General features: G+C 40.3%; 1 protein-coding gene across 1 annotated transcript in view; it reads left to right on the top strand.

The window, feature by feature from the left end:
• The first annotated feature begins 2,625 nt into the window (after window positions 1–2,625).
• Window positions 2,626–27,455, top strand: part of ORC3 (origin recognition complex subunit 3) — a 56,213-nt gene continuing 31,383 nt past the window's right edge. Inside the window, exons 1-9 of the mRNA XM_026654278.2 lie at window positions 2,626–2,720; window positions 4,978–5,122; window positions 8,222–8,326; window positions 10,128–10,282; window positions 11,603–11,739; window positions 15,253–15,412; window positions 16,354–16,467; window positions 17,639–17,772; window positions 18,202–18,265. Coding sequence (XP_026510063.1) covers window positions 5,074–5,122; window positions 8,222–8,326; window positions 10,128–10,282; window positions 11,603–11,739; window positions 15,253–15,412; window positions 16,354–16,467; window positions 17,639–17,772; window positions 18,202–18,265 — 918 coding nt within the window. The 5' untranslated portion in view covers window positions 2,626–2,720; window positions 4,978–5,073. The remainder of the gene's footprint in view (window positions 2,721–4,977; window positions 5,123–8,221; window positions 8,327–10,127; window positions 10,283–11,602; window positions 11,740–15,252; window positions 15,413–16,353; window positions 16,468–17,638; window positions 17,773–18,201; window positions 18,266–27,455) is intronic.

Below are 27,455 nucleotides of genomic sequence, written 5' to 3'. Positions count from 1 at the left end.
GGTGTCTGGGTGTGGGGGGCTCAGTGGGGGATCTGGGTGCTGGGGGTGTGGGGCTTGATGGGGTGGGGTCCAAGTGCAGCTGGTTGGGGATCAGTGGGGTGGAGTTCTGGGTGTGGGGGCTTGTCGGAGGGGTCCAGGTGTAGAGGGGTCGGGCTTGTCAGGGTGAGGGTTCAATGGGCCTGCTTAACGGGGGAGCCCCAGCTGCTGCTGAGGGGACGCTGCATGCCGGGCTCCTGCTTCCCCCCCATGATTCCCCTGTCTTCTCCGTCCCCCTCACTCCCACATTCCCTCTCCCTGCCCTATTCCACCCCCTTCCTTCCCCACTGTCTCTTCCCCACCATCCCCTCATCCTCCCTTCCCTCATTTCCCCCAGGCCCACCGCGGGCACTCACTGTTTCATGGAATAGAAAACAGGAAGGCTTCCAGAACACAGAAGGGGAGCAGGACTGGCACTGGGATCCAGGAGGCTGCGTTCAACTGCAGAATTAGCGGAGCCATGGAGAGACAGCTTCCTTTAGCTGGGCAGCGCTGCGCTTGTAGAATGGGGGAGGGGGCGCAAGTGGCATGTAACCCTGTGTGTCCCCCCCCATGCCTCGCCTCTGTTTGGAGGGGGGGCAATCCCCCCCAAAAAACTGCACCCATGGTCACCCCCTTGCCCCCATGCTCTTCCCTTTGCTTCCCTGCCATTTTCTGCGGGCGTGCAGTCCTGCAGAATCCCCCCAGGAGTAATTTCTAGTGACTAGACTGCAGCTGATTACTTAGTATCTGATTATTAAAGGGAACTTACAGTTCTGTTGTAACATTTATTTTTGTTTTCATGTCTTTGCTATTGCAAAGAGAAAAGTTAATCATTGTATTCAATCCTGCATTGCCCTGACAGTTAACTGAACTGTTTATATAACCGTCAGCCATTGTACCCTTCCACGTAGTGTTAGCTGTCCTCTAAGCCAGGGGTTCTCAACATTTTTCTTTGAGACCCCCCTCAACATGCTATAAGAACTCCACAGCCCGCCTCTGCCACAACTACTGTTTTTCTGCATATAAAAGCCAGGGCCGGCATTACGGGGTAGCAAACAGGGTACCTAGGAAGCTGAGTGCAGAATGTCTCAGCAGAGAGACGTCAGGACACTGCTAACAAAGAGGGTCTGATATTTAAGAGGTGCTTATTAACTCTAAAGTTCAGGGGGGTGAGGGAAGGTTGGAGATGGGGACCAGAAACTTAGACCTGGTCTGCACTTAAAAGTTTTGCTAGCATATGTCAGGAGTGTGAAAAAATCACATGCACCCCCCAACTGACATAGGTATGTTGGCAAATGTAAACACTGTGATATCACCACAAATGTGCTTTTCCCGGTTGGGGAACTGGAATAAGATATAGTGGCAAAAGTTATTATTTGTATTATGCCATTCTAGGAGCCCTGATTATGGACCAAGACCCCTTTGGGCTAGACATTGTACAAACACTCAACAAAAAAGATGGTCCCTGCCCAAGTTCTTTAGTTTCTTCTGGTATAAACTGCATCTCCACTGGGAGGTTGCTGGTATTGCTATACTGGCAAAGCCTTTCTAGTATAGACCTGATGTTACTGTGGAATAATGGAGGGGGACCAGAGACCTACTGCAAGGCACTGTGGAAGACCCCATGGCTGGTTGGTTGCGTGGACTGAGACGGACTGAAACAAGTTGGACAGTTAGGGAAGGGGGATATTTATAATAGGGGAGACAATGCTAGTTTATCCAGCTGCAAGGCGGGATGTGGATGGTTGCCAAGCAGGGTGGCCTAGTGCAGTGGTTCTCAACTGGGGGTCCGAGGCCCACTGGGGGGCCGCGAGCAGGTTTCAGAGGATATGCCAAGCAGGGCCGGCATTAGACTTGCTGGGGCCCAGGGCAGAAAGCCAAAGCCCCCCGGCTTGGGGCTGAAGCCCAGGGCTCCAAGCCCTGCCACCCGGGGCTGGGGCTGAAGCCGAAGCCTGAGCGACTTAGCTTCGCAGGGCCCCGTGTGGCTTGGAGCCCTGGGCAATTGCCCTGCTTCTGACTCTGGCCCGGGCTTTTATATGCAGAAAAACAATGGTTGTGGCCCAGGTGGGCTGTGGAATTTTTATAGCACATTGGGAGGGGGGCCTCAGAAAGAATAAGCTTGAGAACCCCTGGCGTAGTGGAAAGAGCATTGGACAAGGATTCAGGAGGTTTGGGTTCTAGTCCTGAGTCTGCCACTGGCCTGCTGGCTGAGGTGGGCAAGTCACCTCTGTCTCTGTTCCTGCATTTTAGAGATGGTGATAATGATAGTGACCTCCTTTGTAAACTGCTTTGAGATCTGTGGATGAAAAGTGCTATATAAGAGCTAGGGTATGTATGTCTGTATATATTTATTTATCTTTTTGTCTCAATCTGGGACCAGTGGTGAAAGTCAGCTCATTCACCAACTCCTTCTGGCAACAGCCTCAATATACTTCCCTCACTTGTTCTGCCTACCTGATAGAGATACATGCAGTTAGTAGATAAATAATGGCTTGTTATGATTGAGGATAGATTTCCTTTTCAGCCATTGTCTAGTTTTCTTATGAAAAAAAGTTTTGTTTTTATAAACACTATTATGGTTGCCTTTTATTTGTATTTTTCCAGCTGACTATTTTAGTGAAGGTAAAAATGATTCAGAGGACAGCAGTCTTCGATTTGCTACTTGTCAGTTGTTATGGAAGCAGATCAATTCTGAAACAGAGGTGCGTCCTGCTACTTAATACCAACTATACATTTTACATTTTAAATCAATTCTGGTGTTTTGTTTTGTTCTTATTTTTCTGAGTGATTTCCTTTACCTGCAGAAAAGATGAATGATCTGAGGCAGGAAGAGAGCCAGAAATGTGGAGTGAGACTGAAACCTCCATGAGGAACATATAAAAAACACCACTGGTACACTGTTTCTAACCATGACACACATACCAATTCTGGTGCATAAGCTTCCCCTTCTTACCTTACTGATGGTCTTCTTTGCTGTATCCTGGTGTATTGCCACTGTCTGCTTCAAATCCAGTTGTGTGTTTTCTAACCCACAGTGAAGTTTAGGTTGCTCTAAACCTCAGTTTTTTATAGGGCATCTCAAGGTCCATTTTGGATTAGAATGCACACTGGTGAATGGAAGACGGACACGTGCTAATATGGCTGAGCGCTTAGTCTGATGAACTGGTGTCAACAGTGTCTTTTATATACCAGTGAGAAGTGCTATAATGATAACCACCTCAAATGAAGCAGACCGTTTTAGGAAAAATAAAATGTTTCCTCAACCGCTTGGTTACTTGAGGCCTTATGAAATTAAGTAGCCTATAATTAGGAGCCCAAAACATTTTAATAAGTTTAACATTGCAAGATGGAGCAGATGAAGAGAGATTTTTATTATGGTGGGATTTTTTTGAGGGAAAGCAATCCCAGAAGATAATCTGCCTACTAGCCTTCCCTCTTCACCTGTTTCTCTCCCCCACTTCCCTCCGTGTTTAAAGAAGAACTTGCAGCCTGTGGTGAACTTAATATAACTGACTAAAAACATAAAAGCAGTGATAGGTAGTGGGGTTTTATACTTTTCTGGCTGTGTTTACCAAAGAGATATGTTTAAATCAGGGCTTGCTTCCATGCAGCTCATTATTATTAATTAATTATTAATATTAATATGCAGATCGATTTCCACAAATAGTTTTGGGGGAAAATTTTGAAAGTCAGATTTTTTGTTGTTGACATTTTTCTAAACTAACCATTTCAACATTTCATTTTGAGATGATGTTTGAAATGTTTCAGTCAACCAGAATAAAAAAAAATTCATTTGAGGGAGAAACAATGAAAAAATTCAGGTTTTGGTTTAAAACAAAGGAAAAATTTGCTGGGGGGGGGGGGTGAGATTTTTTGTTCCACCACTGAATCAAAAAATAAATTATTCACTCAGCTCTAGGGTCTTGGTAGAACAGTTCAATTCAACCGTGTACTCAATGTGCAGTAGTGGTCAAAAAAGCAAATAAAGTGTTAAGATGCCTAAGGCTCAGAGGAGGCAGCAGCTGGCTGGTCACAGCCCCGAAAGCCAACCCCATAAGTGATTTTTGTTGTAAGAAGTATGTGATTAGGTTTTGGTTGGTAGAGGTGAAACCATCTGTCCATTACGTTTTCTGATATTCCTAAACAGGACTACAACTTCCCTGTGTATTCCAGCATAAGAAATATTTTGGGCTGGAGGTAGAGAACCACAAATAAACACGTTTGATAATCGAAGGAAGTAGAAAAATACTGCAAAAGTATATCTGTCTTTATTGATTTTTTTAATTATTTTTTTCACGTTGATCCCAGTATGAAAATAATTTTTCAAGGATAAAAGGGAGTAGAGGAATGGTGACAAATAAGGCATGTGTTGGCTGAAGATACTTTTTCATCATTTAGGCCTAATACTTTCCTTAGCTGATTTTTTTCTGTTTAGATTTAAAGAAATTGAATGTTGACTCTCCTGTGTAACTGTAGAATTCACACAGAAAATGCTTGTAGGTATTCTGTAAGACAATAGGGAATAAGAGGAGTAGGCATGGACATCCTGCCAGAAAATAATTGCACTGTTTTGTACATCGAGGTCACTTGCTTTTTCATAGCTAAATACATTTTTTTTCTCCTCTGTGCCTGAATGATTTTTAAGATTACTGTTCAACCTGTCATGCAGCAACATACTTAAACAAAGATGCAGTATCCCTGAATTATTGAGATATTTGATCAAAGCATCAAGGGAAAACAGAAAGCAACTCTTCTGTTTCTACCACCTAATAAATTATACACTCTGGTCATAAATGGCAGAAAAACAGAATATTAATTTAGAATTGGACCCTGGATAATTTGCTTTGGGGCTTTTAACAACCAGTAAAGTGACAAGAGGGAAGTGGGAAAAGGGGGACTCCAGTGTCTCCCCACCTATGTATAATAAAAGCTGTGTGTATGCGTTTATATGTTTTCTAGAAAATACAAGAAGAACTCAATAAACAATTATTTGATAACCTAATAAGTTTTCTGAGACAATCTCACTCTGAATTCCAAACAAAGAAGACAGAATGGATGTGTCGGATGAAATCCAGTGAAATTCCTACTGCAGCTCTTGTCCTAGGTAACTTTTTTGTATTTTAAGACACTTTGTGATACATCTGTCAAATCTCTAGATTAGATTAAAGATCAAAGGAAATTGATTTGGAGCCTTCCAGCTATTGGAGCAAGCAGCTTGAACTTCAGAAACATTAACAGACAAGAATCAGAGGAAAGCTGTATTGGTTTTAGTTCTCCTCTTGTTTTTCCCATATGTATGAAGGCACAGTGTGAGAGCATCTCCACCATAGATTTTGCCTTAGGCAATAGGAGGGAGTGGACATCAGAACATTTGGCTTCTATTCCCATTACTACCACCAACATGCTGTGTGGTTTGTCTGATTATCTTGGTTTTTTAATATGGCATCCATTACCATGGGATATGAGTGCCTCATGTATATTTATGAATTTATTCTCCCAATCCTCCTTCGAGATAGGCAAATATTGTCCTTATTTTTTATTTATAGTTTTTATTTTTCCAAATACAACAAATATACCAAAACACCAGATTCATCATAATACTCAAAGTAAGTAAAGAGGTTAGATTGAAGAGCAGGGATAGGAGGGGAAGCAAGATATCTACCTTAAAGAGCTATAATACTCAGACCTCTTAAAAAGTCAGCCCAAATTGCTTTGAATTTTTTGGACATTCCGCTTCTGCAGAATGCAAGTCATCTGTCAGATGCAAAGTCAGCCATATCACTGAGCTACACATCAGTGTTTGGTGGGGATTGACTTTTCCATTTTTTCAGGATTAATTTTTTTAGTTACCAGTGTTGACCATTGGGACCATGCCCCTTTGTTACCAGGTAACCTCCAGGTATCAGGAATATATCCATGGATGAAATTTAAGGAGGAGGGCTTCAACTTAGCATCCAATATCAAACTGGTCCTTTGACCCACCTCATAAGAGAAATTCTCGATACTGGGGCACTCTCACAACATATAAGCTAATGCAATACCCAGGGAGTTACATTACCAACAGCAGTCTGAATTTATGAGACCCTGTGGCAGGTTGGACTAGGTCTGGAGGCCTCGCAGCCCTCCATCACCTTGTCCCAGAATAGAGCAGCGAGAAGTCCTCCAGGCAGCCTAGAGTGGCTGTAGAAGAACGGCCAGTCAGAGGGGCTGCTGGAGTGACCAATAAGGGTCCAGAAGAGCCAGATAAAAGGCAAGCAGCAGAGCAGCCTTCAGTTCCTGCCTGAAGCTTGAAGAGGGAGAACCAGGTGCTTGGCTGGCTGGCTGAGCAGCAGGTCCCTGGATAGCTCACTGCGGAGGCAGAACCAAGCCCAGGGAAGGTTGCCAAAGACTGGGTGCCTGGCTGGCTGGATAGAAGAGCAGCAGGACCATGAAAAGGTCAGTGCGGGCAGGCTGAGCCCGGGGGACTGAGACCAGGACCTGCCCAGACCAGGCGAGGGTACCGAGATGGGCCCTGCTGGTCTGGTTAAAGACTGAACCCAGGGAGGGCTGCGGCCCTGGGTAGGTGTCAGAAGAAGGCAGTGTCTCTGGGAAGAAGCCTAAGAGCTACGGCCCCATATCAGAGCCGGGATAAGAACATGGGACTGTATATCCTGGAAGGGGGGACAGCATGTGTGGCTCGGCTGGAGGGCTGAGCTGCCGAAGACCAGCCGAGAGAACCACAGGGCGGGGGGGGGAGGAGCGCTTGCGAGAGGAGGGTGCCACCCCATTGAAAGAACAAAAAACCAAAAGCAGGCTCGCACCTAACCAAGAGAAAGGGGGCCATCCACGAGATGTGTGTGTCCTCCCCCCCCCCCCCCCCCCCCCCCAATGAAAAGAACTGTGTTTGCAGGCACTATCGGTCAGAGAAATGGAGGCATGCATGAGAGGCGGGTGCTGATCCTGTTACAGGCCTTTAGCCTTCATGGGGATCATTATATTAAAAAAGGGGGAGTCTTTTGGTGAATAAGCCTTAGTCTCAAGTCTAAAGTTGCTTTTTTAACATTAGATACAATTGTATATGTTGTCTCTCTTTTTGACAAATGAGGAAGTGAGGGAAAAAGAGAGATTTGGGCAAGGATTTTATTCACAGAAATCAATGGGAGTGTGCCATTGGCTTCAGTGGGGCCAGGATATTGCCCTTAGGGTAGGTTTTTAAGGCCCGGCTTGACAAAGCCCTGGCTGGGATGATTTAGTTGGGGTTGGTCCTGCTTTGAGCAGGGGGTTGGACTAGATGCTCTCCTGAGGTCTCTTCCAACCCTAATCTTCTTTGATTCTATGTCTGCATGTCAAGAAAACACCTTCGGTTGGCCTGTGTCAGCTGACTCTGGGTGGGGCTGTGGGGCTGTAAAATTGCAGTGTAGACTCTCGGGCTGGAGCCTGGGTTCTAGGATCTTCCCCACTCTCAGGGTCCTCCTAAAATTAGGTCTGTGCTATGGTTCTATCTGTTGTTTTTTTTTTAAATTTGGTTTAGCTGAAACAGTTTTACAGTTGGTTAGAAAATGTTCCTATTGTACACAAATCCAGGGAGCCTATGGCAGAGTTGGTGATTGAACTCAGATCTTCTGAGTTCCAGTCCTTCCTCCTTGGAAGTGGGGATAAAAGAAATAACTAAGCAGCTGTTTCAATTTCCCCTTAAAAATCTAATGTGTACATCACTAATCTTTAGACTCTTTGGAGGTTGTGGTGGAGAGAGATGATAAAACCTGCTTGAGTTCTGAGATCTGGTATAGTGGTAGTATATGACTCCTTCGTTGTCTTTCTCCATCCCTCCAAAATTCTGAATAACAAAAGAACTGGCTTTTCCTCATTCTTGCTAATGAGTGTTCTTGACAGCTTGTTAAGTGGACTCCAATGCAGAATTGCATCAACAGGAATCAAACCACTGTTAAAAAAATAACTGAGAAATATTTAGGTCTCCTTCCTCCTGGAAGGAGCTTGAGGGATATTTCTGTTGCTGTCTCTAGAGAGAGAAAGTAGTCTGTGATACCATTGATTTTAATCAGCCATCACTAATACGGAATTCTGAATACAAATTTTCTTCATAACTTACAGGTGACCTGTCATTTTTTCACTATTCTCTTTCTCGTCTATTTGGGATATCTTCTCATTCAATGATTCTGATAATAAACGGGGATAATCCAGTATTGATTTTTCTTCCTTCTAGGTGTAAATGTTACAGATCATGACGTGACATTTAAAAGTCTCTCAGAGGTTCTTCAGGATAACGTTACTCCTTATGTAGTCTCACTGCAAGCCAAAGAATGCCCAGGTATATAACGTAATAGCTTTAACAACCTGTTCAAATGGTGAATGCCATTAACCATAAATTCTATCTTATATTTTTGAATTATAAAAATTATGGATGGAAAAGGCCTTTTAGGCCATCTAGTCCAATCTCCTGACAATGCAGGATTGTTCTCTGCAATACATTCTAGTTATGTCCAGTTTTGTTTAAAACAATGAGGATTCCACCACTTCTTGTGGGAAACTATTCTATCTTTGTCATCCTGTTCAATTTGAAATAAAGCTGTTGCATATTTTAAGATTTTATTAATAATTTTATATTTGGTCCAACCATTTCTTATTTTAAGCCTCGGGAAGAAGTAGATGTAATAACTATCATGGTTTCAGGGTAACTTCACCTGTATTCTTCCCTCCCTGGTCTACTCTAGGGTGCCCAATCAGGTGTCAAGCCTCCAGCCATCACTTGTCTCTGGGAAGGGACCTCTGTCAAATTCCCTTTTTTAACCGGGGGTTTTACAGCTGTATAGCCACGTTCGATACAATGTGACATCTGCAGCAAGACAGTCTGCCTTAAGGCCAGCACCTGGGCTTACCTTTCTCTCCAAGTGCCATGACAGGTGTGATTTACCAGTAATCCAAACAGCTCTTTCTAAGCAAGGACATTTATTCTTAGGGCAAAAGCTTTGTGTGTGAGAGAGAGCCCCAATAAATGGATTTAAACACACACTAAACAGATCAGGAGTCACCCACCAGTCTTATAGGAGCCTAGTAAGCCAAAATCTTTCCAACCTTTCAGCAGGGTCTGTTTGTTGAATCAAAAGAAAGAACCTGTGTCAGTTCAAGCTCAGTTTTTTATACCAAAAGCCACTTCTTAGTTTGAGTCTCTGGAACACCCAGTTTGAACTAGTATATGCAAACCTCCCCAAGGGTTGTACCTCTCTAGAGTTGTTTAGTTACAGTGACTCACCTTAATCACCTTCCTCAATACACAGTTTTTAGTTTCTGGAGGAGCTGTAGTAACCCTCTTCCATAGAGTAGACTAGAGCACAAACATAAACCATTCATACATTTTAGTAAGTGGTCCCCAAAGATACTGCATCTGTCACAGCAAATATTCAATTATAAACTGAAATCTCCCTCTGCAAACCCTAGTCTCCTCTCTTTCAGCCACCAACTTCATGTCTCTGAGACATTTTCATAGTGAGGAGAATGACACCTGTGTTTTGTTGTTGTTGTTTGTTTGTTTGTTTTTTTAATGCCAAGAACAGGCCTCATGGATACGTATTTATATTGTATGAAAAACCTAACATCATCTATGTTCTGTAAAGCTTTATGTATATGAGCTTCAGTGTGTACATATAGCAACTTATTTTACTGTAATCAGGAATATCTGTAATAACATTTTCTTCCAAATATATACTTTTTGTAAACTCAAAAGACTAAAACCACTCCAAGAAATATATTCAGATCTCTTATTTAGCCTTTTAGTCTAACTTTAGGTTAATCTAGCAGTGCACAAACAGTGCATTGCTCAAGCCTGAGGGAGAGGCAGGATCAGTGTCTGACCCTTTGATTTCCTCCCTCCCCCACCAGACAAGCTAGTAGTGTTAACTATTGTTATACACAGCAGTCCTGATATATGGAGGTTTGGGAGCTGCCTGGGGAAGTTGAAAATAATGCTCTGCAGAGAGGGTGAGCTTGGGGAAGGGGAAGAAAAGACAAAAACAGGATGATCGGGGGAGAGGGGTGGAAATAGGTGTGGTGTGGGTTAGAATTCTAGGTAATTAGGTGAGAGTCTCTTCATTGTGTGCCTCTATGTTGTAAAGGCATAAAACATCTGCTTCAGAAACTGATGGGACAGCTAATGGACTGCTGTGTAGATGTGGACTCATCTGAAGAGGAGGAATGTGTTAACATTTCCCAGAAAAAGATACGCTGCTCAATGGCTTCTCTTTCCAAATGGTACGAGAGTGTAACAAAGGTAGGCTTTCATACTGCCATTTTACAAAATATCTGGCTTTTAAGTCTCATAAAATTTTAATTGCATGACTCAGTCTTATATCTAATAGTCAAAACACTAGCAAAGCTAGTCTTTCATTTAGTACTCGGTGATACCTAACGCTGAGACCATCAGAACCTAAAAGTATTCTTTCACGAGTATGAATTCAGTTTCTAATTAAATATTAATGTCTATCTTTTTGAAAGGTCACTTTTGAAAGTGTTTTCATAATTCAAAAAAAATGGTGGTTTTATGCTAATCCTTTGGTAGTGGAAGCTTAAAACTCAAATCTGACTTCCTACCAAATGTTGTTCTCTCCAGACAAGATCCTTGAAGTATTTGTTTTGAAAAACAAAGTATAAAGAACAGATGATCAGTGTTAAGTCGGCCTTTTACGCAAGCTATCTGAAGCCTGCACTACACAGGCAGTTAATAATAGCAAAACCTTCCAAATGTTTTATATTTTCTCATTATTGAAAAACTAAAAATTAGGAACACAAATATTTTACCAAAATTATTGAGACTCTGAGGGTCTCCTCTGGTTTCCTACTGGGTAATTGGACAAAAAAACCATAGAATAATTTTCCTTATTACTTTGTATTTACATTGACTTCAGTGGGATTTATGTGCTTTGTTGAATAGAAATGGACTTTAGCATGTGCTTAAGTCTCTGCTAAATTGGGACCTAAATATCCATGTTCCAGCAACCAGCCCGAGTAGCTTGAGTATCTCAGCTGAGATACAGGAGAGATCTACTGAGGGACAGGAGGAAAAAGAATCCTCCTCTCTACTCCCAGTGCTGGGAAGTCATTATGCAGATTCTGCTTTAACCTAATTTGGAATAGCCTTTATGGTGTTAGCACAGCCCCTGAAGCAGAGTAATAGAGAATCTGTGCAACTGAGGATGCTTCATCCCTTTTCAATTCCCAGGCATGCCTGACTTGCTACTGTGATCTTCACAAGAAGTGGTGCAAATCTGTGTGCCCATCCCAAATTGTCCCTCCCTTTGCCCAGTGGAACCACACCAGAGGGCTCTGCAGAGATAAGGGCCGGATTGGCCCTTGTTGAAGAATAGTTTTCTAACCTACTCTCTGTTATAGCTGTTTCATTTAGGTTACAGGAGAGGAACAGTGGTGATGTACACAATTAGAGAAGTACCATGTGTTCCTTAAACACAGCTAATTTTGTTTATTTTGGTTAAGTTGTCCATGTGGTAATAGAGTGTTATAACATGGGAGACAAGAGACTTACTTTGTATTTTCCCAACTTCTGTTTTATAATATATGGACAATGGCTTTGAAGAAAACAGGTTCTGAAACTCCAAGCAAAAAAAGAACTTCCTCTTCCAGGCACTGGCAATCTCCTCCAATTGTGGTTATCTTCAAGGACATGGAAAGTTTCACAACGAAAGTACTTCAGGACTTCATAGTTATTAGCAGGTAATGTGCCCTGAGGTTTTGGACTGGTGCTCTTTTACTCCCTTCCACTTTTTCTAGTTGTTGCCATAAAATTAAAGGCTGGAGCTCAGGTGTCACTTTTGCTTGGGGTAGTAACCTGCCCACTGTGCCTCGAGAATGCAGGCCAAATCACTTGAGTGCTGATGGTTCTCCAGTGTTTCTCCCCATATGCCCAGAAGGACAGAGAGGTTCTCCATAATTCACTGGAAAAGAATTGTAGAGTGACTCAGCTAAATGCAGCACAAAGAATCCTTGGATATGCCCCCAGAAGTCCTAGCGACACTTGTGGTTGAGGGGGTGCAGCAGCAGTAAGGACACAGTAACTCGGGTACAGCTTCTCAATACAGCTGCTGAGATCCAGTCTAGGCTAAACAGGGTTCTCAGACCTCATTGTTGATCACCCAAGCTAACTCTGGAGTTACAACATATCCCTTCTTGATTGTAAAATTCTGGGACATGCAGTATCCCTTTACAAGGACATGGAGAGGATGGAAAACTGAATCAGAAATTTTGAGAATAGCAATAGTGGTGCAGGTGAGCAGGCAGTGGGAAACAAGCACTGTTAGCAGTAGAAATGATGAACTGTTAGAATACTACCTAATTTCCAGTGTTCTGAAGTCCTGAAGGGGTGGTTATTGTCATGGTGCCTGTCTAATGGGGAATAGCTGAGGTCATATTTGAAGTTGAGTGGGAGGGTTCCAGCACTAGATAAGTTTGGATGTTTGTCCTGTGGTTTGCTAGAGCAGTGGCTCTCAACCTTTCCAGACTACTATACCCCTTTCAGGAGTCTGCTTTGTCTTGCGTACCCCAAGTTTCACCCAATTTAAAACCTACTTGCTTATAAAATCAGACATAAAGATACAAAAGTGTCACAGCACACTGTTACTGAAAAAAGTCTTACTTTCTCATTTTTACCATGTAATCGTACAATAAATCAATTGAAATATAAATATTGTACTTTCATTTCAGTGTATGGTATATATAAAACAGTATAAACAAGTCACTGCCTGTATGAAATTTTAGTTTGTACTGACTTTGCTAGTGCTTTTTATGTAACCTGTTGTAAAACTAGGCAAATATCTAGATGAGTTGATGTACCCCCTGGAAGACCTGCGTAGAAGAAGTCTAGCGTCAGTGCAATAACTGTACGATTAAAAGTTGTCTTCCTTAAAATCTGGTACTGTACTGCTGGACTAGAAGTCAGTCAGTCTGTTGTGCCTTATCTTTTAAAGAAGGTGCTGGGGATGTCCCTGGGAATTAGACAAATGCACTTTACTTTGTTATTACAAACTAATTTACCTGATACTAAAGATGGAGTTAAAACATCTTGATGACATAAAGTTTAAAAAAAAAAAAACACGGTTTCTGCATAGGAAAATCCTACTTCTTCAATCTGTTAGAATTCTTTGAGGTAGCCAACAGAATAGTAGATAAGGGACAGATGGTATATATAACTTTTTAAGATTGATTAAAAATTCTTCAACAAAATCCCTCCTAAAAAGTGGCTAAGGAAATGATATAGTTATGGGATTAGAGTTGAAGCCCTGTCATGGGTTGAAAACTGGCTAAGAGGTTGAGAACAAAAAGAAGGAATAGTCAATTTTCATCAGGGAAGAAAGTTAGTAGTGGGATCTACTACAAAGATCTGTAATGGGGCTAGTATTATTTAATATATTAGTGAATTTTAAGGGGCAGTGTTAAATTGTATAACACTGTTTTGGATAACATGAAACTAGAAAAGGGACGAGGCTATACCTCTGTATAAAGCAGTGATAGACCCTCATTTGAACACAGTGCTCAGTTCTGGTCATCACATGTCAGAAAAAATGAACTAGAAATAGAAAAGATCCAGAGAGGGCAAAAATGATAAGAGAAATGGAAAAACTCCAAAACAAAGAGAAATTTAGAAGTTTAGGATTGTTTTAGAGAAGGAACAAGTAAGTGAGTGTATAGTAGGTCTAAAATGTATTGCGTGTGTATATATAGAAAGAGCTATTTGGGCATTCCAATTTTCCTTTTCTCGTAACACATGAACAACTTGATAAACAGTTAAATTAAAAAGCAGTACATTTAAAACTGCTAAAGATACATGAATTACACCACAAATAATTAACTCTGGAACTCACTGCCACAATATATTTTTGAGGCAAAGAGTCTAGTTAGATTTTAAAAAGAGGTGTGTGTTATTATTCATATATTATATTTATTAATCACAGATATGCTAGGATATAAACAAGATGAAGTCAAGGGAGAGAGGATTTCACCCACAGAAGGAATATAGACTCTTTAAGACGTATACTAAGCCAAACACAAAACTCTCTAGGAGATGGAATTAACTTCTCTCATAGGAATGCTAATTTGTGTAAATATGCAGTGGTGTTGTAGCCGTGTTGGTCCCAGGATATTAGAGAGACCAGGTGGGTGAGGTAATATCTTTTATTGGATGAACTTCTGTTGGTGAGAGAGACAAGTTTTTGAACTACACAGAGCTCTTCTCTCGGAGTATCTTTCCGAGACCTGAGGAATAGCTCTGTGTAGCTTGACAGTTTGTGTCTCTCCAACAGAGGTTGGTCCAATACAAGATATTACCTCACCCACCTTGTCTTTCTAATTTGTGTAAATGTCAATTATGGATCACTTTATCCCCTTCTTCTGAAGCATTTTTTATTGGTTGCTATCAGAGATAGGATTGGTGAACATAGGGACTTTGGTCAGATCTGATATGGCAATTCGGAATTCAGATGAATAATGTTGTTTCTGGTTCATCTCAGGATGTTAATGTGGGTGGAAAGTTACAATTGTTTGAATTATCTAACTGCATTCCATACTTTCAGAAAGTTGGGTTTCTTGTAAGTTTAATTCTAAATGTCTTGCTTTATTTTTTTATTTTATTTTATTTAAGCAAACTACAATACTTTTTAAAGTCTTGGGGCTCTTGTTTGTTTGTTTTGTTTTGTGCTAGACACCGTATAATCACAAAAAACAATCAGGCCTTGATCTATGATTGTGGCCCTTAGGTCCTACTGCAATTCAAAGAGTAAATAATAATTTCATTCACCATTTAATTATTTTTATCCATGTGAGCCTTTCAACACTATTTATTAAAGTTGTTCCTTAGAAATGAAAATAATTTCAAGGCATATTTAGAAGACTATATTTTGGAATTTTTCAACTAGGTAAAACTAGCAAAGGGGAACCTTTCCTGTACTGTAACACTAAAAGCAGATGTTTTACAAGCATTTTCCTGAAGATTGGGTCCTCAGAATACAGTTTGATTTATTTTTTTTTCCTTGGGTGCTTATAATTTCCGCTCTACCCTTTTCATTTTCTTCCCAGATCAAAACTCATCTTGTTCCAATTGTAGCAGTCTATTTACGTTGTTCCTTTGAGAGTAGTGCTGTATTGGGAATATACTGTGTTGCCTTGTGGTTGTGGTGCTGGGGAAACCCGCATAACTATTATGTTTTCTTTTTCCTTCCCCACTTTGTGGTCTAGTCAGCACATACATGAATTCCCTCTTGTACTCATTTTTGGAATTGCCACGTCTCCAATGATCATCCACAGGTTACTTCCTCACTCTGTTTCTTCTCTGCTGTGTATAGAGCTTTTCCAGTCTCTTTCCTGCAAGGAGCACCTGGCTACAGTAATTGACAAGGTAATTCCATTTCTAGATAAATGAGGGGGGAATAGATGTGTACAAGTATGGTGTATGTATACATAGCATCTTATGCTTTAAAAGTAGACTAGTGTGAAGCTTTTAAAGTGGGATCTGTTCTTGAGAGCCATATGTTCTGAATATTGTCTCTGTATACACATGTCTTTAAGCTCACTTACATATGTTGAGAGTTTCCTCTTCACACGTGTTGGAGACCATTCAGAAATTATTCGGTACATATCTTCACTTCCCATTTGTATTAACGTTCATGCACACACAACTATATGGTTTTCATTCACTCCCCTTTATTATAGTGCTGCTTTGAAGTAAGATTCTCTTAGTTCTAAATAGGGATGGCTTCACATAGCTTTTATTTACACTGAATATTGCAGCTTAATGTGAATTCTGCAGCCCCTTGAAAATGAGCAGAATTATCCAAATCTAAGGTCCCATCATGCAGACACTTTGCTCGTGTGATTTCAGTGGAATGCATTTGTAGAGTGCCAGCAGAACTATTGCATATGCTTGCAGAAAGTAGTTTTGTCCCAGATGCCTGCTATAATATTTGTTCTATCATTCATAATTTGAAAAATTATAGGTAAAATTAATGTCAAGTTTGAACATAACTAAAATCAGACAATATAAAGTTCAGGATGTGGTGGAATCATAAGCTTTAAATAAGTGTGTGTCTTTTTGCAGTAATGGAAATAAATGTGGTTTGGCTGAAGATGACTACATGCGTTAATCGATTAATATAGTTTAATTTTAGCACATTCTGAGAGTTGAACCAAACACAGATCTAACTGCTTTGCTATTTCCATATTCAAGAAGGAACATTATTATAATTAGCTGTTGCTACTAGCAGTTACATTTACCTTGAAATGTAATCTATTCTGGTAACATTTAGCAAGGAAATATTTTTTTCCCTTTGTCTCCTGCAGCTACTTCTGACAACTCAGTTTCCCTTTAAACTAAGTGAGAAAGTGTTGCAAGTTCTAATCAACATATTTTTGTACCATGATTTCTCTGTCCAGAACTTTATCAAAGGATTTCAGGTAAGCAGGAGTAAGACGAATTTCAATTACAGATAGGCGGTGGTGAAAATGCAATAGGATTACTCCCTGGCGGCAGACTTGTACTCAATTTTTTATGGCCTAATTTTACTCCCATTGAAGTCAGTGGCAAAATTCCCATTGAATACTATAACTGAAATCAGGTCTCTAGGTAGGTTTTTTTTGGAAATGGGAAAGCTGTTGGGAAGCTAGTAGGAATTGTGGGAAGGCAGTTTAGAAACCGCTTATTCTGTGGCACAATCGTATGAATAAAAAATTAGAAAGAAAAAAAGAGAATCTACCTGAAATGGTAGAAACAAATTTTGTATGTATTAATTTTATAGGTATTCTTTGATGCCTTTCAATTTTGCATGCTAATACTAAAAAAACTTCAATCATAAAGAACTTTGTGACAGGAAAAAGCTTTCCACCTCAATATACCTGCCCAGTTTTTGTACTACTACTTTTTTTTTTTTTTCCCCAGAATGACTGTGGTGCAGTCTTTCAAAAACATTGCATTGTCAGAAGGATGTTTTCTACTATACTGTAAGGCCCCAGACCTGCAAACACTTACACACTTAAAATCAGTGGAGCAACTCAAAGTAGCATAGTTAAGCACATGTGTAAATGTTTACAGGATCAGGGCCTAGCGGTATGATTTCAGATATGTGAAATGTGGGATCTTGTCATGTTCCACTGCTTCATTTAATGCAGTCTAGCTAACGTTTGTGCCTTAAATGATACACTCTTTACTTGGTGCTTTGGCATTTGTGAGGTTGGGCCTGGTCACATAACCCAACAAATTATGTAATACCTAATGTAATTGCTGAATTTTTCTGTTATTCAAAGAATAAATAAATCAAGTAATAATTGAGCAGCTATAGATCTCGTATAAAACAAAAAGCAATTGACTGAATGATATGGGCAGCAGAAAATGGCAAAATGAGGTTGCCTGTAGTATTCATTGAATAATAATCAACCACCTCTAGTGACAATGGAAAGTAGAAGATTATTAATGCAATCTGATATGTTGACTGAGTAGACTCTAAAATTTTTAAATAAATGTCATTTTAGCAATTGTTAATAAATTGCTTAGCTTATTTAAATGCTAGGACACCGCAAGGAAAGTGAACTGCATAGATATTACAGGTTTTTACTGCATTGTCTCTTTCAGCTGTCTATTGTGGAGCATTTCTATTCCCAGCCCCTCAGTGTGTTGTGCTGCCAGCTCCTGGAAGCTAAGAAGAGAGTAAATTCTTTATCTCACAATCAGTGTGAAAACATTCGAAGCCTGCCATCTTTTAGAAGGTAAAGGAGAAATAAATATTTTGAACAGTCCTATATTCAATGAGCATTTTTTAAAAAAATACTTGTAAATACAGCATTGTGAAATGTGTAATTATATGTGCGTATGTTACACAAAACAGGGACAGTTGTGAATTACTTCTGAAATTCTTTAATCTCTCTTGTCTAAAGAATGCAGCTTTTATTTTGTGGAAAATCTGCTGTAAAATCCTTCTGTTGAAAGATCCATTTTTTCCTTTTGTCCTTCGTGTAGAAACATATTCTTTTGACAAATGATCTAATCAGTTGAGAAGTTATGGCAGACCCAGGACTTAAACTGCAGGATTTTGTAGTGGCCACAGACCCAACAGAATCCTGACCACCACCATTTTTAAAACTATGTATTGTGTAACTTTATATTATACCAATATTTTTGTTTGGTTTTTACTTCAGATATGTGGAAAATCAAGTCTCAGAAAAACAAATTGCACTTCTGACTGAGGACAGTTTTTTAAAGGTAAAGTGTAAAATCATTTGGGGGATAGGAACAACCTTCTAAACCCCCCATCTTTTTGCATGAAAAGGGATAGAAAACTAAGGTAGAACTTGGTTCTGTGTAGCATCTTTCATTTTGTAGATATCCTAAAACATGTCTAATGATTTGAGAGCTGGGCTTTAGAGCTACATGATAGTCCCAATTCTACTCTGTGGTGTGTTGGGCAGGTCCCTCAGCCTTTCTGTGCATTGAGTTTACCATCTGTAAAATGGGTAAAATAATTACCAGGGAGGTTGTGGGGCTCAATTATTTAGGACCCACTCTTACTACTTATTCAGGCAAAAAAACCCATGAAACTCAATGGAGTGTTTGCCAGAACAAGGGACGAATAATTAATCCTGCAGGCTGTTCCATATGTGGGCTCCTGTACCTTGTGTAGATCTCCATTAAAATCAATCAGACTCCCTATGGATACAAAGTGTTCACTCACGCTAAACAGAATTTCAGGACTGGGGCCTTAATTTGTAAAACACTTTTAAAATCTTCAGATGCAGGTCCAATATAAATGTTTTACAAAATGAGCTAGATACAAGTGATAAGTGACAGTGTAAGTAAATGTTATAGGTGTAGCCATGACTCTCACACTGCCATAGGCATAAAAATTTGTTTTACAGAGAGATGTTAACTCAGGAGACCAAGTTTATCCTGTACTCATTTTGAGTATGCTCTTTTCCTACCAAGAGAGCACCTAGGCTGCCATAAAATCCAAGGATCAGCATTTCTGTTAGTTGCCTAAATCTGCATTTTTAGTTTCCAGTCTAGTTTTAAACATTTTAAAACCACTTCAGGATTAAACCGTTTTAACATGTTTTTGCCAGCCAGTGTTGGTGGGGCTAAATCATGTTAAAGTATATTGAATAAAGTGTTCAAGATTACAAGTGCATAAGGGAGCGACAAGGTTTACTTGTAAGCTAACTATATCTCCAGGCTGCTAGCAGAACATTTGAAGGGATATAATCTGTTTCTCTAAAACATTTTTATATGGACTTTTGAAGACATTGCCATGCCTTAGTGAAGGCCTTACGCGCCTTCCCTGACTGAGTGACATTTGATCTGCTCAGCACCTTTGGGCTGATATACCACCTCATTCCAAAGTTAAGTTATTAATTATTTGTATTAATATAGCACCTAAGGGCCCCAGTGATAGATCAGTACTCCATTATGTTACATTTGTACAAACACAGAACAAAAAGATGACCCTGCCCCAAAGAGCTTACAATCTAAGTATGAGACAGGAGTCGGGAGTACAAGGAAATATTGAGACCATACTCATGAGACCACAGGATACTCATGAAACCACAGCATGATAGGCAGTAGTATCAGTATACCAGCAGTGAAAACTGTTGTCAAGTTTTTTGTAGCCTTCATGGACAAAGGAGAGTTTTAAGTAGGGATTTGAAGGTGGATAATAGGGTAGCTTTGCAGCTGTTTATCGGAGCTCCTCACAGGTATGAGGGGCAGCATGGGAGAAAGCACAAAGGCGCTTGTTTGAAAATTTAGCAAGTGGGCGATGAAAGCTGGCATCATGGGCCAGTTGGAAGTGAGGATGAGAGATGATCAGTAGGGTAGGGACAGGCCATGAAGAACCTTGAAAGTGAAGACAAGCAGCTTATGTCTAATGTGATGATAAAGAAGATGAAGTGAGTGGAGGGATCCAAAGAGAGAGGTGACACAGCCAGTGCAACAAGCTAGAAAAATGACCTATGGAGCAGCATTCTGGATGGCTATGAGCAGGGTAAGATTGCATTCATCCTGACCAAAGAGAGGGATATGCACGGATCAAGATTAGAAATGATGAGAGGATGGACTAGAATTTTAGCTGTGTGGATGAATAGGATAGGCCATGTCTTAAAGATGTTATGGAGATAGCAAAATTTAAACACTGACTGGATGTAAGGACCTAGACTGAGGTCTAAGTTGAAGATGATGCACAGACTATGGGCCCGAGTGACAGGCAAGACGGTGGTTTTGTTCACAGTGATAGAAAAAGGAGATGTGGAGGGAGGATTAAGAACTCTATTTTAGCAATTTTGAGCTTGAGATGACAGCTAGACATCCAAAAGGAGACATCAGAGGCCAGAGGTACAGGCCAAGATTTTAATTTGCACAGAAGGCGACAGATCCGGAGTAGAGAGACAGATCCGGAGTAGAGGTCTGTGGTCATCAGCATGGAGGTGCATTGGAAGTTGAATTTGTGTTTGCAGAGATAAAGCTTAGAAGGAGAGTAGAAGACAAGGGGACTGAGGACAGAACCATGTGGAACCCCCAGAGAAAGTTGGAGGGCAGTTGAGGAGGATCCTCCAAAGCATGTGCTAAAGGAGTGATTAGAGATATAGAAGGAGAACCAGGAGAGGACAGAGTCATGGAAGCAGCCAAGGGAGGACAAGACTCCAAGAAGAGCATGGTTGCCAGTGTTGAAGGCAGCTCATTTGTCAAGGAGGAGGAGATGGAGTACTGGTTCTGAGCTTTGACCAGGAAGAGGTCATTAGAGACTTTAACAAACTGGTTTTAACGTAGTACGAGGGGCAGAAACTGGATTAGAGGGTCTAGGATGGAATTGGAGGAGAGGAATACTGGATAGTGCTTATAGATGACATGTTCAGTGAATTTAGAGAAGAAAGGGAGATGCAGCGATAGTTGGAGAGGCAAGTGGAATCAAGTACAGTGGAACAGTGATTGTATTTGAAAGGAAAGAGACAGAGGAGAGTGAGGTTAAGGAGAACAGTTAAGGGAGTGAGTGTGAGGGAGATCAGGGGATGGAATGGGATCGCGTAACTGGGGCAGGTGGAGGGGTTAGAGGAGGATAGCAGACGAGAAACTTCATGCTTCTGTGATGGGAGGAGGAGAGAATTGTAGGAGGCATGCTGAGGGGAGGGGGAAGTTCCCTGTCCTATTTCGTCCGTTTTCTCTTGGAAGACAGCAGCAAGATCCTGTGCAGAGAATAGAAATGGAGGAAGGAAAGCTTTGAGGAATGAGTCCAAGATAGTGAAAAGGTGACTGAAATTGCAGGCTTGGGATTCAGTTAAATTGGAGTAGTAGAGCTGTTTAGCTAGGAAGATGGCAAATCTGAAGAGTAGTGAACATATCTGTACTGGAGGAAGTCAGCCTGGTCACAGGATTTCTGCCAGAGATGCTCTGCAGTGTAAGAGCAGAAGCAGCAGATATTAGGGTGAGTCAGCACTAGGGGTTAGTAGGGCAGACACTGTGAATGGAGAGAGGGGCAAAAACAAGTGGAAGATAGTGAAGCATGCAGAGAATAAACAACTCTATTGGTGGAAGAGAGGGCAGGGTGGAGAGGGCTGAGAGTAGATGAGAAATCATCAGTGTTGATGGATGAAGTCACTGAAAGGCTGAGTGACGAGATGGGAAGAAGGGCTCATGGGTGACACTGAAAAAGACCAGGTGATGTTCCAAATAGGGGAACTCAGCAACAGAAAGATCAGAGAGAGAGGAGTGCTTGGTGAAGACCAACTCAAGGGAATGGCCTTTTTGATGAGTGGGAGAGTTGAAAGAATGCTGCAGGTAAATGAAGAGATGAGGACAAGAAATGGGCGGCTAAGGGGTCAGATGGGTATCAACATGGAAGCTGAAGTCGCAGAGGATGAATGTGGGAGATTCTCAGGAGAGAAAGAGTTCTGTGCCAGGAGTCAAAGGCAGAAAGGAAGTCTGATGGGGAGACTATAGAAGACTGTGAGCAAAGCTTGGTGAATGGGCAGCATGATGGCTGATGAAATTCAGTGTTGATAAATGTTAGTGCAAATCAGAAGTAATCATTGAACTATTTATGCATATTGCTGGGTTCTAAATCAATTGCAATCACTTGGGTGGGTGTAGCGGGGGAGGTCTGTTCCTCTGTGTACAGCTGTGGTGGGGGGGAAAAGAAAAAAACAACCAAACAAAAAGAAAAGATGTATAAAGAATGGAATCAACAGTAATACTGAAAATATTATAATGACTTTATATAAAATTATGATATTACCATCACTTGGAATACTGTGTTCAGCTGTGGTCATCCCATCTGAAAAAAGACAGCAGGGGTTTGGAGGAAGGCAATAAAAATGATTGTTGCTTTTGAAAGAGTCCCTTCTGAAAAGAGATTGAAAAGGCTGTTACTGTTTAGTTTAGAGAGGGGATGGATTAGAGGGGTCATGAGAAAGATAAACAAAATAACCAATGGTTTAAGAAGATAAATCATGCGCTCCTTATTATCCTTTCCCATAACACAAGAGCACGGGGACATTCAATTGCAAGCAATACATTTAAAATTGATAAAAGGAAATACTTCTTTACCGAACACATAACTAACCTGTGAAAATCATTGCCACAAATATAACTGGAAAACGGTTTAGATGTTTGTATGGTTTATGAAAGCATCCACATTTTATTAGATAGGATTATAAAAATAGAGAAACTCTCAGGCTTTGGAGCATAAACCAGCTACTAACTGACAGAGTTAATAAATTTCTTCTATGGTATGGTTATCCTGGAGTTTCTTGCATCTTCCTTTGAAACATCAGGTACCAGCCATTGTTAGAGACAGGATACTGGAGATGGACCATTGGTCTGATTTATTATGGCCATTATCTATGTTTCCAAGTTGCCTGCTTGGAAGTTGAGGAGTATCTCTGCAGTTTCATATAGGCCTCCCTGGATTTATAAAATCTGGACTTTATTATTGGTCACTTTTCCTGAAAATTTGATGTGTGACAGATAATGGAAATCTCATAACCAGAGAGTGGGATGGCTTTCACAGAGCCAAAAGATGCATATATTTTTTTTTTTTGTATTCTGAATGCAGTCATGGAATACAGAATTGGAATTAGCTAGTCAGCTGTCTCTTAAGGAGAAATTCTTAAAGCAGACAGAGAGAACCTACTTATTTATAATGAGTTCACATTTTATTGTGATCTGTCCTATTAGTATTTCTGCAGTAGAATAAGAGAGGAAGTTTTCTTAGTAAACAAACCAAGAGGTAGCAGATCACAAGCCCATTGCTGTGAAACCTGGCAACTTGTGCAATACTTCCAAGGAAGTGCTATCCATTTGACAACAATCCATATTCTAACAGCCATGAAATGCCAAGCAGAAGTCCTTGGAATGATAAAGATCTGCCTTCATGAGGGGGAATTGAAACAACTAGTCTCTGATCAGATGTTTCATCTCTGTCACAGATCTGTTTGCCACCACATATAATTCCAAGCTAGAAAGTTTCTGACAAGCAATCTTTCAGAAGTCATGAAGATGTTGTTCTGATTGATGTCTTTCTGTGCTACTGATCGTAAGATCTCAAACTAAGACAGTTTGGAAAACAGCTTCTATAATCCCACACTGACCTAGAAGATACTGAATTGTTACAGTTAAATTCATCTTGCCAATAACTCTTCTCCCTCCTCCCCCAGTAAAATAACCAACCATTACTGCAATAACCTCTTCTGCACATGGGCTGCTGCTGAGAGGAGGAATCTAAACATATAAATTCTCTGATGGAGTATTACTTACTCTGCAGTCAGCCAGAAAAGGATCTATAAAGTCAGCGTGTAGCCAAGTGAATGATTTTTCTTTCTACAATTCACAGAGGAGTTAAAAACAATAAATCCCCCTATGCTCTTTATTTTGGTCTAGCTGACAGAACTTTCTGTTCTGCCCTTCAAATAAGGTTTATTATATTTTATTGATGTCCCATTTGAGCATTCTACAAATGGATTGAAAAGCTTAAAACAAAGGAAGCATCAATTTTAATATTGAATGTCCAAAAAGACTTAAACTGAGTTTCATCATAAACACCATTTCACCATCTTGGGATTTAAGACTCTTCCACAGATCAAAAACCCCCTTCATGTCTACAATGATTTAAGTTCATCTTTCTCTCCTGGAAAACAGGATTCATAGTAACTATAACCTCTGCTAGAAGGTTGGGGAGCTGCAACCAATAACACTGCCTCATTAATTTTCCCATTGTTTCCCCGTCTTACAAAATATAAAGCTTGCATAAAACTAGACCCAATATTCTTCATTTGGGAAGTATCTTATTTTATTTAAAGATTGAAATGCAATTACACTAAATAGTTTTTTGTGATGTTTTTTGTTTTGTTTTGTTAATTTTTAAATTCTGACACAAGTGCCTGAATAGTGAAGGATATGATCTCATACTAGACAATCCTTCCAGAATGGAGTGGAATGAAACTATTTTGTTTTAAGACATCTGCTAAGGAAATGCCAGCTTCCTTGTCTGTGTACCAAGAAAATAGCGATCCAAGTCACAGTAATGCAAATGTTTAATCTCAGTCCAGTCATTGCCTCACTTGCTCTGTTTCCTTAATAACAGAAAGGACATTATGAACTTATTGTCCATCAAATGAAAAAAAACTGTCATGTATCAGAAGGAAAGGATTTGGCTTTAGATCCATCAGCCACAAGGCACTGCTTGTTAAAGTTATAGCTATGCCAAGGAGCTATGTGGCACCAGGGGAAAAAATCAGAGCTACTGTTGGATGTTCTTTCATCTACACTATTGATTTATCTTACCCAAATATGTAATTGTGGTATGAAGAATAGAACCCAAGACCAAAGTCATTTTTGAAAGTTTGAATGAAAACAGAACAATTAGTTTTAGCACTGAGCTTTTCAAGATCACCCCACATTGGTTCAGTGTTCTTTGTGGCTCTAAGCTCCGTGACATACTTTGGAATTGAATCAAATCTTTGCCAGTACCCAGAGGTGTTTGAATCTGTGGTATTTATCATATATACTCGTTCATAAGCCGAATATTTTTGGTAAAAAAGTGACACGTGAAAGAGCGGGGGTCAGCTTATAAACGGGTCTACACCAAAATTTGATGATTTTAAACTATGGAATCATTGAATTGAATATCGAATACATTGTCGTTTTGTAAGTCCCGCAGCTCCCATTGGCTAGGAACGGCGAACCGCGGCCACAGGGAGCTGAGGGGTTCCGTGCCTGTGAACGCTCCAGGTAAACAAAACGTCCCGACCCGCCAGTGGCTTACCCTGACGGGCTGGGAGCCAAAGTTTTCCAACCCCTGAAATACAGGGTCGGCTTATGAAAGGGTCATACAGTTTTTGCTATTTTTACTTATCCATCTTGAGAGGTCAGCTTATAAACAAACAGGCTAATGAACGAGTATATACAGTAATTCATACTCCATTTCTGTTTTTTGCATTCATATGTCTAGTTTAGACTCCCAGCTTCAGTGTTAAATTGCTTAGTCTTAGGAAAATAATACTATTAATAGTTGTATAGTTGTTATAAGAGAATAACAAACAAAAAATCAGCAAAGCCTTTATTTATCAAGCAGAACTCCGACACTATTATCTAGGGCCAGATTTTGACATCTTTACACCAAAATCAGTGGGACTTCTTGAGGAGTAAGGTTCATCTCACTGTGAGTAAGGGTGGCAGAAATGGCCTATAGTCATTAAATCCATTCAGATTGTGTGTGTGTGTGTCCTTATCATATGCACCTGATATTTCATTTGACAATGTTTACTTTTACCCCAAAATGCATTTCCTTTGTATTTATCATTCAGAACGGAATTAATTTGCAATTGAATTAAAAAAATGCTTTCCGATCTCTGTAGAAATGTGCTATTTATGCAGAGGTGTGGGGATTATATGTCAATTTCTGTAAACTCAGAGCAGAACTTTGAAAATATCTTAATATGTTAAATTTTCTGAGGTTTTATATTGGGCATTTTGTTAGCCATCTGCACTAATCAGTTTCACAGCCTGCATATCTGAGAACAGAAAGAGAGATCTCTTATATGTTCAACAAAATACAAGGGCACACATGTATGGAATAAGTCTGCTTTTAATGAGTCTTTTTAAAGCAAAAGTGGTGGAATGGCAGGCTAGGATAGACATCATTGATTCCTGGCCATCCAAAAAAAGATACTTGACCTAGCTTTACTTATTCCTTAATATAACAGGAACCACTTAGATGATGAGAGACTAGTTATAGGTTTACACTGTGGTTGAGATCCTCAGCCCTGCTGTGGTTCTTTTATGCCAGGAAAAAGGGCCAAAACAGCATAAAAGGAACCCTAAAAGCTCTGTATGTAGTCAGGGGAGGATTCCTTGGGCACAGGCACTTCATAAGATTTCCATGAGGCTGCCTTCCAAGGACTCCCTTGTAAGCTCTAGCACAGGGGATGTGCTGGGGGCAGGATGGGCATGTTAGGGACAATGCTGCAATGCACAGCACTCTGGGGATTCGAGGCTGTGCTGTGGCCCACCCTTGGGGCAATCTGGGGAAAATGTGTAGTTTAGACAGACACCAAGGGCTATCTAAGGTACACTGTGGGCCTTCCCTCCCTGAGAGCAACCCAGGATCAGGAGGGCAGAAAGATAGCTTAAAGCTACTGTAGTCCTGTCTACCCTAGATTGGGAGTTTTAGAACAGAATCACCCTATCTGCAGAAACAGAACTATGACCTTTTTGTTCATTTACAACTGATGTACTTCCAGTCTCAGTGTTATAAATCCAAGTGCTGCATAAGTAAGTTATCTATATTATTTTCAGTCTTTACAATGGAGCGAATGTTATTTACATTTTTCCAAATATAAGTACTTCGTTTTTGTTGTGCAGAAAAGCTTTTGCCTTAATTAGTATTGCTTTCAGTTGAGCTAGCAAGTGCAGGGAGAATATATATTTTTTTTCACTTGGACTAGTTCATTCAAAGTTGAGAAACCATTTAGGAGTTGAAAAAGCAGAAAAGCTTGTTTACCTCTTCCAGTCTATGAATAAAAACCAGCTGGCGAGGATGAGATCTACTAATTCTAAAAACTTGAAGGACATAGGATAGCTTTTCAAAGGTATTTAGTCACCTAAAAATGCAGAGGCACCTAATGGGATTTTCAAAAATGCTTAAGTAGGTCCAGTGCCTACCTCTCATTGATTTCAGTGGGAATTAGGCATGTAAACTGCTCAGGCACTTTTGAAAATCTTTGTCTCTAAATACCTTTTTCTGGTCACCATGGGCCAGGTTTTCAATCTGTCAAGTCATTAACTACATTTAATATTTCCTTTGTTTTAATAAATCAGTTTTAAATTAAACTGCTGGTTTTTGTTCATTTTTAATTTAATTCCAATTTCTGTCCAAATGCAGCTTGACACAAAGCATGAGTAAGACATT

Source organism: Terrapene carolina, unplaced genomic scaffold (assembly GCF_002925995.2).
Source record: "Terrapene carolina triunguis isolate 2854851 unplaced genomic scaffold, T_m_triunguis-2.0 Scaffold42, whole genome shotgun sequence".
Classification (NCBI taxonomy): Eukaryota; Metazoa; Chordata; order Testudines; family Emydidae; genus Terrapene; species Terrapene triunguis.
This window is presented reverse-complemented; position numbering and strand designations above follow the sequence as displayed.